Source organism: Pyrus communis, chromosome 12, assembly GCF_041283825.1.
Source record: "Pyrus communis isolate YQ-2024b chromosome 12, ASM4128382v1, whole genome shotgun sequence".
Taxonomy (NCBI): domain Eukaryota; kingdom Viridiplantae; phylum Streptophyta; class Magnoliopsida; order Rosales; family Rosaceae; genus Pyrus; species Pyrus communis.
Window position 1 is genome coordinate 22,848,908 of NC_142576.1, and position 13,771 is coordinate 22,862,678.

At 33.7% G+C, this 13,771-nt stretch overlaps 1 protein-coding gene across 1 annotated transcript; it reads right to left on the reverse strand.

The window, feature by feature from the left end:
• Positions 1-6,446: 6,446 nt before the first annotated feature.
• On the reverse strand, positions 6,447-7,678 carry LOC137744553 (uncharacterized). The gene has a single exon (XM_068484340.2). The coding sequence runs from the start codon at positions 7,315-7,317 to the stop codon at positions 6,850-6,852; it is 468 nt and encodes a 155-aa protein (XP_068340441.1). The 5' UTR covers positions 7,318-7,678; the 3' UTR covers positions 6,447-6,849.
• Positions 7,679-13,771: the final 6,093 nt, after the last annotated feature.

Below are 13,771 nucleotides of genomic sequence, written 5' to 3' on the forward strand. Positions count from 1 at the left end.
AAATGGTTTGGGAGCTCCAAGAATTCCAGGACTTAGAGTTATATGATGGAGATTGAAATCTTGGACTATTGTTGTACTGAAATCTACCTCTTCCTTTTCCTTTATAATTTGACCCTTTATATCCACCTGAATTACCACCATTGGATTACCAGATGAACCATATTGCGAAGATGACCCCTGACCATAATTGTATCCATTAGAACTAGATCAGCCATTAAAATTGTACCATTGGCTTGAAGATCTTGTATCAGAGTGAAAACCTTAAGACTGAGTTAGGTTTTGTTAAAGACTGAAAGCTTTGCCTTTGTCTGATTAAGTACATGCAACCATTGTACTTCCAAAGTTCACAGTAAACTAAAAAAATTGGCCAATTATGGTTTCTTCAGCAAGAAGCTGTGATTTGAAATCTTTCAAAGAAATTCCATTTTCTTTCCTCTGATAACACAGCAAAATGTATTGTACTCAGAGATAACCCTTTTAGAGCTAGAATGATTATATCATCATCTTCAAAGATGACACCAGCTATAGCAAGATGATCTTTTGCATCTTTAATATTCTATAGGTAAACAAATACTGAATTAGATCCCTTTTGAATATTTTATAGCTTTGTTTTCTTATGGAAGATTGTAGCTTTTGTTTCTGTAGAAAACATTTCCTTTAGACTAATCCACATATTATATGAACTAGCACTTCCAAGAATGCATGAGATATCAGTAGATGACCATGTAGCTATGAGAAGCCGCATAATAGCATGATCATGCATTTTCTAAACTTGATAGACATCTGTTCCAACTCCTTTAAGATTTGCCTCATCAAGAAACCTTTGTGGACATTTCTTGGACTCAACAACGAAACCAAGAATGCCATAACGTTTAAGCAGAAGTCTGATTTGAAAACTCCATACAAGGTAATTGGAATAATCCGATTTTACTGTAATCGATGATGATACAGTGATTATGAGACTTGTAATGGGTGATTGTACAATCTGCAATTGTCCCGCATTAACCATTGTTGAAGTAAGAAGCTTTTGTCACTGGAGACTTGTACCGAACATTTGGTGCTCAGAAAACGAAAGATTGATTATCTTCCAAACTAGGATTTTGATCCAAAAAACTCATAGAAGCAACAAATTAGAGGGTTGAGAAGAGAAATGTATGTATCAAAGATTGTGTGATAGCATTGGATCTACCATTGGCGAGCATACCATGTTAAGACTGCAGAAATATTGAAGAAATTGTAGAAAGAATGCAAAGAGAAAGAGAGAGAGAAATTCGAGCTGAGAGAAGAGAGTGTTTTCTTATTTCTTGACAATGAAGTAATCTTCTTATATAATCTGTTATATGACTAATTAAAGCTTCTTATGAAAGCTAATGTTTAACTACCTTATAACAATCTATATAACAACTTATTGTTGTTCTTCTTGGAAATCAGGCTCAACAGAAATAGGAACTGTGTAATTTTAGTCTTGTAAGGCTTTGAGATTGGTGATTGTGTACTTGTATTTGAGTACTTTAATATAGGTGTTTGACTAGAATCTGAGGCACTACATAATTATGTTTCTAATAACTATGAGCCTGTAGATGCAGACAAAGATTATGTGGCTTTGTATGATATTTGATTCAATGACTCTGTGGCTCTAGATGAAGATGAATGCATATAAGATGATGGTAATGTGACTTGATTATGCAGAGAAGCTGATGGTAATGATGTTGCAAGTAAACACAGTGGTATGTTGGATACTGGTAGTGTTGATTGATGCCTCTTAAATGATGTTTTAGAGGATTGGAATTGTGTTTCATAAAAAATGACATGTCTAGAAATGTAAATGTTATTTGTGATACCATCTAGATATATTTTAGGTTGGGTTATGTATTGGAATCATATTTTGTAGGGTTGGATTCAAATCTGGTTCTCATTTCCTTATAGTTATTTATGACCTTTCATGAGCAGAATCTAGCCTAGTGTACATCGTATTACTTTTTCACCTTCTATATGTGGGTATGTCTTTGCTCACAACTTTCAAGTGGTGGTAATGCTTACCACCTACTTATTGTTATTACTTGAGTTTAAACTTGTGATTAATGTCTACCCACTGCACAAATGTCAAAATTTAAACTCATCCAACAATGATAAATAGAGTGGTGAATAAAAATATTCTCTTTTTATGTTTTACATGTGACAAAGATAACTGAATGTTAGAAGAAAAATATAAAAACTTAACATAAGAGTGAAATTGGCTAATTATAAAAAGTTCTAAGAAGAAATTAGCAACACACTACAAGTTCAAAGGAGAAATCCATGAATGAGGAGGAGGGAGCTCTTAGTAGGACAAGGTCTCGTCCTCCCCTGTTACACATTTCATTAACAAAAAAAATAATTATATGCTTCTATGAAGTTACCAACGACATTCTTCAACCTACAAGTCTCTCGAAAGGAATTCAAAGAAAGTTTGAATATTTTATAAGAAAAACATTTCTATTATTAAGGAGACATTCATATGATGTATCACTAATAAAAAATAAACATGTTAATCAATACTTAAGTAATAATATAATCATCAACTTCTATGTCATTTAATTTACAAAATTTAGCATACACATTTAGTCTCCTTAGCATTCCCTCTAAACAAGGAATAATGCTAGGGAGACAAAATTTTAAAAACTAAATGACATCAAAGTTGATGATTGAATTATGACTTAAGCGTTGATAAACGTATTCATTTTAATTGATGGCACATTATTTAATTTATAAATTTTGCCTATAATTTAGCCTCCCTAGAAAAAGGAAGCGTCTGGACTGAAAACACATGTTTGGCTTGCCCAATACCCAACCTGCTAGATTTTAACTGATATGTTGATAAGTATTTAATTTTAGGACTATGATTCTTTTCCCTCCTCTCACATTCTCTATTTTGTCTTCCTTTTTTTATAAAAATTAATATAAAATGTTTACGTAGTTTAACCATGACCGTTCAAATAGGAGAAGAGGAAAGAGAAGGAAAAAAAGAGGAGATAGAATCCTACTCCTTAATTTTATTGCAAACAAACAGTGCGCAGGCCGAATTTTCAAAACTTTATGACGTGGCTACACAATATGGGGGCGGCAAAGAAACCCTCTTCAACTCTTCATGGACCCTACAAACATAACCGCAATGTGGCTACACAATATGGGGGCGGCAAAGAAACCCTCTTCAACTCTTCATGGACCCTACAAACATAACCGCAATGTGGCTACACAATATCTTGTGTCAATTCGTGTATTTAGCCTAGCTTTCGTTTAGTGTTAATACACATGATTGATGAAAACCCCTATTCTAAACTTTTAAAAATTGTGTATCAGACTTTCTTTTATTTCAAGAAATATATATTGATCGCAAATTGACATAAAAAAAACAAATTGATAACGAAATCATACTTAAGAAAAGCCTCATATGACGAGACAACAAAACTCGCTTATAGCAAGTTTCATGCCCCAAAACCGGAGTATGACTAAAGGAGTTAATGAAAAAATTAAATAAATAAAGACCAAATAATGCAAAGTTAAAAATAAATACATTTTTGGCTTATAGCCCTGAATTTGGGAAATAGATCATCTCCGGATCCCTTCCACCAAATTCACCAAGTTAAGGGATCCGGGCTCTTGAAATTTGATCCAACGGCTAAAGTTAGCCGTTGAATTAAATTTCAAGGACCCGAATTCCTTGACTTGGTGGATTTGGTGGAAGGGATCCGGCGAGGATCCTTTTCCCTGAACTTGGACCTTAAAAAAAGAGAAAGTTTAGTTTGTTAAAAAAATAAAAAACAAAAAAAAGTTTAGTTAACTGCATATAGCCACCCAGTACTATAGTGTAGTGCTATTCCTCTTCACTTGTAAGTGAGAGATTTTAGATTTGAATCTCATAGATGGCGAATTTAATACCAAATTAGGTTACCCATTGTGTGGCTTAGCCAAACTCTTCATTCCCTTAATGTAAAATATATCGTTGTACCTAAAAAAAAGAAAAAAAAGCATGCATATGAATCAGTTTAATAAGCAAACTCCGATGCAAAATAGATCGCGTCATTTAAAATAATTTTTTTTATTATTTCATTACAAAGAATTAAAAACCCAAAAAGAATAGCAACTTGAAACCCATTTGCTTCTATCGTCTCTCTCATCCCTTCTCCCTCCTTCATTTCCATACCCTTTCATAGTCATCGTCTCCCTCATACGACTCTCAACCAACGCTCCTACTATACAATTCATCAGCACTCAACTCTACCTATTTTAACCAAGGAAACTAATAAACATGACTTCAAAACTTTGAATTTAACAAAAACTATGTAATAACTTTATTTAATGAGAATGACATAAGAAAGATAGGGCAAAAAAAAAAAAAAAAAAAAAAACCAGCCAAAAGCCATGTAACACCTTTGCAGTCACCCTATTGATGTTTGCTGAGGTTGTCCCTGTCAAACACCGAACCATGATCTATGCCTTTGATCGAGCTTTCGAAGGATTATTCTCTTCTTTTGCAGCTCCCTTGGTCAGAATCCTTTCAAAGAAGATGTTTGGTTACGATGCAAAATCAGTGGATCCAATTAAAGGGTTTACGTGGGCGGCCTTTGCCTTGTCTCAAGGGCTTATTTCGACGATGGCAGAAAATTAAGTATTTGGTGTAGAAAATTAAGAAATTGAAGAGATTTAGAAAAAAATTGATGAGAATCGAAGAAAATTAGAAAAATAAAAGGTGTTTGGAATGTGAGAAAGTGCCGATAAAATTTTAAAAGAGGAGAAAGAATGGTCGTTAGAATTCCTAAAGAGATACCATATTCAGTTTAAGAAATAGTCATTGCATGTCAAACTGTGTTTAGTTTCAGAAATAGTGTAATACCCATGTTCAATTTCAAAAATAGTGTAATACTCGTGTTTAATTTAAAAAATAATTAGTTTTCAGAAGTTGTATTGAGTTTCAGAAATAGTATAGTTGTTCATTTTCAAAAATAGTATAGTACCGTTCAGTTTCAAAAATAGTGTATGTGTTCAAATTTTTATTACTTTGTTTTAGTTTATTTTTTTATTATATTAACTTTTGTCATTTGCATTAAAATTGTCTTTTTTATTAAAGTTTAAGGCATTTTCATTAATTAATGTTATAAGATAACTTTTGGTTAAAATAAACTTATCCCAAGTCATTTCATTAGAACTGCCTTTTAACTATTGAAATTTCTCACCTCCACTTGCCTATCCATTGGAAGAGTCTATGATTCCCTTACAATTCTACATCGACAATCATGAATATGTAAATATGCCAAGAATGGCTAAGATTTAGTAGCTAGTTCGGTTTCATTTAGTTTGTTTGTTTGTTTGTTTTTTTTTTTTTTTTTTTTTTTTACAAAATAAAAAAAAATCAAAACTAAATTACTATTTAGTTTCGTTATTTTCTTTTGCTTTTTTTGTTTTTTTAATCTAGAAATTGAAGAAAAAATGAAAAATAAAATATATATAGTGAATAAGTCTTTCAACATATTTGGGCTTTATATTGGGTTTACCTAACCTTAGATTGAAATTTGGTTAAAATAAATACCTCATCAGTGTTTGAAATCTCGTCGATATTATCGATATTTCCACAAAACTATTGAAAAACTCAGGAAAAGATATGAAAAGGGTGGTGAACTCTACACTTAACCTATAGCGGTGGGATTTCAAAAATTCAATAAATTCCGTTGAAATTATCTATATCGTTGCAGAAATTTGACAGAAAATATGCAGATTCTGAAATTTTGAAGTATAAAAAACTTCTCTAGAATTCCGTTGAAATTTGAATTGATGAAGAAAAACGAGATGATATTCCTTAAATTGACTGCCTAATTAGAGTTTTAAATTCCTATAAATCATAGCTTGTCATTTTTAACAGAAGTCAACAACTTTACCTCAAATTCCTGAATTGAGCTAATCAGATACCACTTAAATTCCAACAATCTTAATTAAGCTGAAGAACAACTCATTACACAAAATTAAAACCTAAATTTATTTTATAAAAATTAAAAACTAAAAGTAATTATTAAACAAGATTTGAGTTTATAATTTAAAAATAAAAACAAAAAACAAATTATTTATCAAAAGTGAGGGTTGTCACCGACCCAAAGCCTAACGGGGTAGGCTGCAAAGGTTGGGATGGATTTCTCTTTTATTTGTAAGTTTGTAACTAGGATTTTGTTTATCTTGATATGTGAAGAGGAGGAACGGGCGAGACATTTTCATATACCACAATATAAGTAAAGAGAGGAAGATTTTTTCATACACCATTGTATAAGCGGAGAGTGGATATACTTTTCTGTGGCTTTTTGTTTTATATTATAAGATGTAATGTATTAGCTCGTGTTTTGAATTCATTGTAAATATCTCTAGAAAATGGTTTTTTTTAAGCACTATTAACAGTTTGCACATAAAAATAGAAGAAAAGGTTAAAAAAGAGTAAAGTTGAAATGAGGGGCTACAGAAACTACACGTTTAACTTCGGTTCAGAAATTACAACAAAAACCCGAAGAAAACCGAACCAAACTGAACAACAGAAACCCGAAGAAAACCGAACCAAACCCAAACAGAAACCGAACCCCTCCTCCTATCTATTACTAATTCCTTATAAAGTATGCGTATACAGTTCCACACTTATACTTTCCAGCCATTGTTATGCGAAAAGCAACAGCCATCAATGATCACCCAACTACAATGGTACAGTTGCAACCACATTAATTGAACTATTGGACTGCCAAACCGGATCCTGCTTTGACCCGACAACCCAACTCCAGATCACTGATGGATCATGGTTCCTACCCAACGGAGAGAAAAAAGAGCTCTCTTTACAGTTCACACTACAAAATCACGACTAGGAGAAGGCGAAGGCGTATAGTACGGCGGCGAAGCACATGGCGTAGTAAACGGCGGCGTTGCCTCCTCCACCTCTACTCTCATAGTGACAGCTACATCCAGAACCAGCGTCTTCGCTTCTTTCTCCGCACAGGATGAATACGTCGTTGTCGGCGTCTCGGAGTCCAGACCCTCTCTCTCTTCCTCCTCCTCGATCGTGAACAGCACCCTGGACGACACGCCGTACAGTCGCTGCTGCCACTTGAACACCTCGTCCACGTCGATATTGCGGTGCAGTGAGCTAGGTTGTCGGTTGTTATGATGAGCTTCGTGGGGCCCGATGCTGGTCGGAAACTGGGACTTCCTTCGCCGCCAGAGGAGGAAGAAGAACTGTGCTATAAGGGCGGCGAGAGTGACAGCAAACACTACAGTGAGAGTTGTCCCGAGCTTGCCAAGACGACCACTCATGTGTCCGTACGTGTGTATGTCTCTGAAAGGTCTCTGGGGAAATGGCTCAGTAGGTTTTTCTTTCTCAATGTTTTAACCTAACGGATGGTTGACTGCCTACCGGGAAAATGTGAGGAGAGGGGTGAAAAGAGTAAAATGAATCTAGATCATGTACTATGAATCTACCAATTTCTGTTTTCCTATATTATATCGGAGGTTTTGGTTTAGTAGGTTGCCGGTGGACGAATGGATAAAGGTTTGGTTAAAGAAGAAAGTGTGTTAGTTAAGATGGAAAATGATGGTTTTTCTTGGAAATGTAGGTTGGGGCGAGAGAAAATGTGGCCAGAATGTAAAGGAAGGAAGTGTGTGATGGCGAGGAAGTCGAAGGAGTGGTGATTTGGACTTTGCATTAAATTTGAAATTAAGCTGGCGGTTGGAATGGGGGTTTATCTGCTGTTTTGTAATTGGCTCCCATTTTATGGTTACGTGAAAAACCTAAAAAGCTGTTGTTTTAAGACAGGGCAATATTTTGTGTTCACTTCTTTAGGAGAAAGAAAGATAAAAAAGAAAAGTGAGCAAAAAAGAGAGAAGGGGAGGAGAAGTGGAGAGTACCTAGTTGAATGAACATTGACTTGGAGACTATTTCATCCTCAATAATACTAGAGTGATAAAATCTTTTCCTAAAACTTTGAATCATAAAATATGTGGTGATTAGCATTTGAGAAGTGAAGTTATTATGGTTAGCTTACTAAACCTTGAAGGGAGGGTTAAAATAGGTAAGGAAATCAAAATACATAAGAGCAACTCCAGCGTTGGAGCCCTCCCCCCTGGCAATACACTATTCAATCCACCTAATGAACAGTAATTGCCCTTAATGAACAGTAAGTAGCCCTGGTAATAGAATTTGCATCTCCACCGTTACACTTCAATAGCCCTGGCAATAGGCAATAAAATATTAGTATTTTTTTTTTTTATAAAATTAATACAAAATAATTTTAATTGTAATATCGGATAAGATTTTTAATCGTTCTCGTTGCGCCACGTGTCATTATCCGAAGTATTATTAAATAATACAAAATAATACAAATAAATAATTATAATGAAAATAAGTAACTAGCAAATATATACATATATATATATATAAGTAACAAATATAATGAAAATAAGTAAGAAGGCTTCAAGTTTAGTAAATAATGAAAATAAGTAACAAATAAATAATTATAATAAATAATTATCATGCAAATGTATACCTAGCAAATATATATATATATATATATATATATGTCATGTTAATCATAACATGGGGCTAGAGTTCCAAGTTTAGTAAATAATTTTAACTTAAATATACACATTTTTTTTTCTTAATGTAAGTGATATTATACATTAATTTTAATGAAAATAAGTAAAAAATAAATAATACAAACAACATAACAAATAAATGTAACAAATAAGTAACAAATAAGTAACAATATTGAAAGTAGTTGAGAAAATATGAAATTGTTGTGTAAGGTAGATGATAATGAGAAGGTATTTATAGAAAAGTAAAAACAATTTTTTTTACAATTTTTTTCAGATTTTTCAGATATTTTTTTGAATTTTTTACAATTTTTTTAATTTTTTATTCAATTAATTAATCTCTGCCGTTGGATATAAAAAAATTTGAATTCCAACGCTCCAGATTGTGCCACGTGGCACAACGGTAACTTTTCAGATTTTTAAAACTATTTTTTCATTTATTTTTTTATTTATAAAGCATTTTAATATCCACCGTTGATCTCAGATCGAACGATGGATATTAAATCTGACTTAAATTTTTTTTTTTACCGGTGAGATCTAACGGTCCATATTAAGTGACCGTTAAGATCTAACGCACCGTGGGAAGCCACGTGGCTTCCCAACGGTCACTGACAAAACCCTTTTTTTTCTGATTTTTCTGTCGGGACGTGCCCCCACGCGCGGGTGGGGTGCACGCGCCTGACACAAAAAAATAAAATATTAGGCTGACGCCACCCTGGCGTCAGCATGATGTCATCCCCACCTCGGGCTCAAGGGCTGGCAATCCCTCACGGGCCCTTTGCTCGGGCCTCCCCCTTCCGCCGGGCTTCCTCACGCTGGAGGCCTGCCACCGGCCCTCGGGCCTTTGTTTTGCACACTGTCCCCCGAGCAATTTGCTACGGTGGGAATGCTCTAAATCCACCACTTTTTTGGGACTTAAATATAAGAATATAGTTTTGGAATTTGAGTCCTTGTATGGAGATGTCCTTAGCTAAAATCGTCCCATAGTGTAAATTCACGTTGCTTGAAAAACATAAGAGATAAAATAATGAAACTATATTTACTAACAGCAACTCCAAATTATTTTCTAATACTTTTTTTTATAATGTAAGTGGTAGATTGATTTGGTAGTTAGGGTTTTTTCTTTAATTTATCGCATCATGAGTTCAAACCTCGCTCTCCTTAGTGTAATTAAAGTAGTAATATCGCTAATATATAAAATAATAAAATAAATCTATTGAAAGTGATTCTCACATGATTGTATCCGCTTTGCTTAGATCCGGACCGAATTTATCCTTCTATGGGCATCTTATTGAGGACACGAAGGCATATGGTTGCTGGCATGGTTATATTTTCATATATTTTTATCATTTATTTCTTTTAAATTTTGTATATTTTAATGGATTAAATACACTAAATTATACGGTTTTGATCTTTAAGCATTCGATAGTGGAACTACATGAAAAAAAATGAATTTAAATGAAAACTTGGGTGCCTAGAGTAATTTTCTACGAGCATATTTTCTTAAAGCAGCAGTAAAAGGATGAACGCGAGGAGGGATTTGATGCTAATATGATTTAGTGGCTGAGCTGGAGCAGTGCAAGAATTCAATATGGCCCAATTTTGGCGATACAGTTGGTGTGGGAGCTGTTTAATGGGCTTAGAGAGAATTTAATTATTAATCTGTAATGTATCATTCTTTGATGAGGACTGCCATTAGGTTAGGAATTTTTAATGAGCTTGGAAAAGCCTTGCTTATTGTCATGGGTTTTATAAGAAGAATCCTTCTCCTTCGGATGCATTGATCCAACAAACAGCCATCAACATCATATTTCACAAAGAAGGCTGTGTCCAACATGGAAGAGTATTCTTTTTGGGTTTTTTTTTTAATAAGATTACGATGTAACTTGATCATGAATATTTAATTTTTTATTTTTATTATTATTTTTTCATATTAAGTATCTTTTGTTATTCGTAATGCGCTTGATTTTTATTGAGATGATTGATCACCATCTATGTATAAGTTAAATTGATTTGATGTAAATTACAGTAGATGTCATACTTAACTTGGGTTTTGTCTTCTTGCAATTGATACCATGAATTCATATTTGTAGATGTCATGCAATTAGGGTTTATGTGATTTTCCAACGATTTTCATAACGCTTAATGAATTTTTACTTGTTTAAATTCGTCTAGATGTTCATAAAGGGTTAACATGTAATGATACTTTTGATGCAACTGGATGTCATGGTCATTGAATAATTTAGGAAAATCGATTATCAATATTAAGAATTACTTGTGCATAACATATTAAGGGGATTAAGTAGAATTGGTTACGGTGAATTCAGATGCCCTAGGCATTGTTTTCTTATGTTTTCAATTTATTATTTTCATGTGCTTACTTTCAAGCTTTATCTAAATTTTCAGTTAATTCAGATTTTCTCTCTTTTCCATTAAAACTTCTCAATTATAATTTATTTCAATTTACTTAGTAAGATTTTTAATATCAATTTGATCTCTGTGGGACGATATTCGTGCATGTATACTATACTTTATCCGATTCGTATACTTGCGAACACAAAAATTCGAGAAGTTATTTGCAAATGTTTCTTACAAATCTTTGTAATTCTTATGTGGTGCAATTCTAATTCCCCTATCTAGCATTTTGTGAACTATTCCTTACAAGTTGACTTGGCCTCACATTATTAGAATTTAGGTATCAGAAGTCTCTAACCAAACAGAGCAGGATTGGTTGAAGATTGAGTTGCAAGGCTAGTTGCCTTCACAGATCATAAGTTGAAGCTGCAGAAGTACTCACTACCACTTAGATCAGAATTTGATAATCCCATAAAATTTAACTCAAGACGGTCAAGAAGTCCTCCACTAAAGTAAAGACTAAATATCAATATATCATTTGTTTTGCTGCGATGACTATCAAATAGTCATGGCCAAGATTAGGCATTAATTATATTGACATGAGCTACATTTGGGCCTTGCATTATCATTGGTATTGACACGAGCCACATTTGGGCTGGGTGAATCAGGTTGAACTAGACAACAAAGCGCAATCTGATTTTCAATGCCAGGCATAATCGGCGAGAATGAAATTATGGGCCAGTGGGTGCCAAAACCAAGTATTGTTTGGGGAAGAAAAAAACATTTTTGATGCGTGTTTCTTCGTTCAAAATACCGAATTAAAATCTGAACGACTGGAGAAAGCTGCAGAGAAAAGAAATGTCTTCGGGTTATCAGATGGTTTATTTTCTTAATGAACAAAATACGGGAGCAATCAGGCCTTCTAGTTTAGAGATCTTGGTTTACAAGCGACCGCTCGCACCTCCCAGTGCAAGTTAGATGACTCCAAGAAAACAACAATATCATTATCCTTGGTTCTTCACGATAACACTCTCTCTTGTACTGATCAGTTATATGGAAGCAATTAATCCCACATTAAGGAAAAAATAAACCTTGCATATGCTTATAAGTAGTTGGGCAATTTGTTGTTTTCCAATTGATTTTATAATGAAACTTCAACTTTCTTCATGGTATCAGAGCAAGTTGTCCCATGTGTGAATTCCAAATGGCATCACATGTTTCACTTCACCCAATTTTGTATTGTCCACCTGTTTGACTTGTAAATTCATCACAAATGAAGTGTCTTGTTGAGTATTAACCTAAGAACATTGCATGTGCTTATATGTAGTTCGACTATTCCCCATATTGTTGATTAATTTTATAGTGAAACCTCAACTTTCTTCATTACTTCACATGCCCTAGAATAATAGTATCGGGTGAGCGATGGAGTGAGAAGGCAACAAATGCTAGGGTTGTTTTTACAATTTGAGAGCCACATCTATAAATTAAAAAGTACGAATAATCAATTCTATAATTAATAATATTTATAGTTTTTCAAATGGTTTATTTGAAAATTTTGAAACCCTTTTTATGTTGCGAGTTAGATATTAGTTAGAGTGTAAATAGTAATTTGTTGTCCCACATTGATGAAGTACATATGTAATACCAATTGTAATTCCTATATATATTCCACTTTGAAGATTAATGAATATATAAGAAATTCACAAATATTGTCATATATATTTTTGGTATTTACCATGTTTAGTTTAATATGGCATCAAAGCAGTTCGCTTTTGGTGATCTTTGTGCTTTAATTTTGTGTCTACCTTTATCGTGATTTCTAAAAATAAAAAAATTAAAAAATGTGAATAGCGCCGCGCTACAGTACAGTACCTTGCAACAGTGTCTGTACAGTGCTATGAACAGTAATATGCTACAGTATTGTTTGTGAACAGTGATCTGCTACAGAGTGTGAACAGTGATTTGGTAAATTGTTTTCATTCCGCTTTGTATCTTTTGTGCCTCTATTGTTCATGATTTAGTTCAATGGCTCAATATAATTTTAGTGTCGTTATGATCTTGGTGGAACAAATATATGGATAATTGATACTGGGATCACTGATCATGTGATTAGTGACCCTAGAGTGTTTGATGAGTTATGTGACTATGTTCGTGATCCGTATATTAATAGTGCAAATGGAGCACCTTCCCCTGTGAATGGTGAATGCACCATCTTTCTTACTTCGACCTTATCACTAGTCTATACTTTACTTGTTCCTGATGTTAAGTGCAATCTTTTGTTGGTAGGAAAACAACTTGATACCTTATATATGAAGCATCTATTTCCTTCTTTGTTTCGCACTTGTAGTGATTCAAAATTCAAGTGTGAAACATGTGTCATGGCTAAGAGTCTTCGTGCTTCATTTCCCATAAGTGATTCTAAAGCTACTTTGCCATTTGATTTAATACATTCTGATGTGTGGGGTTTGGCGAAGGTTACTTCTAATGGATTTCGTTTGTTTGTTACTTTTACTGATGATTGTACTCAATTAACTTCGGTGTTCTTGATGAAGAATAAGAGTGATGTTCCTTTGCTTCTTCAAGAATTTTGTGCAATGGGGTCTACTTAGTTTCAGACCAAAGTTAAAGTCTTCAGGTCTGATAACGGAGGAGAATATGTGAATCACACTTTGATATGTTTTGTTTTCATGATTAAGGTATTATTCACCAGACAACTACTCCGTTTACACCCCAACAAAATGGTGTGTCTAAACGGAAGAATCATCAAATAATGGAGGTTGCTCGCTCTTTGATGTTGGATAAATGTGTTTTTAATCATTTGTGG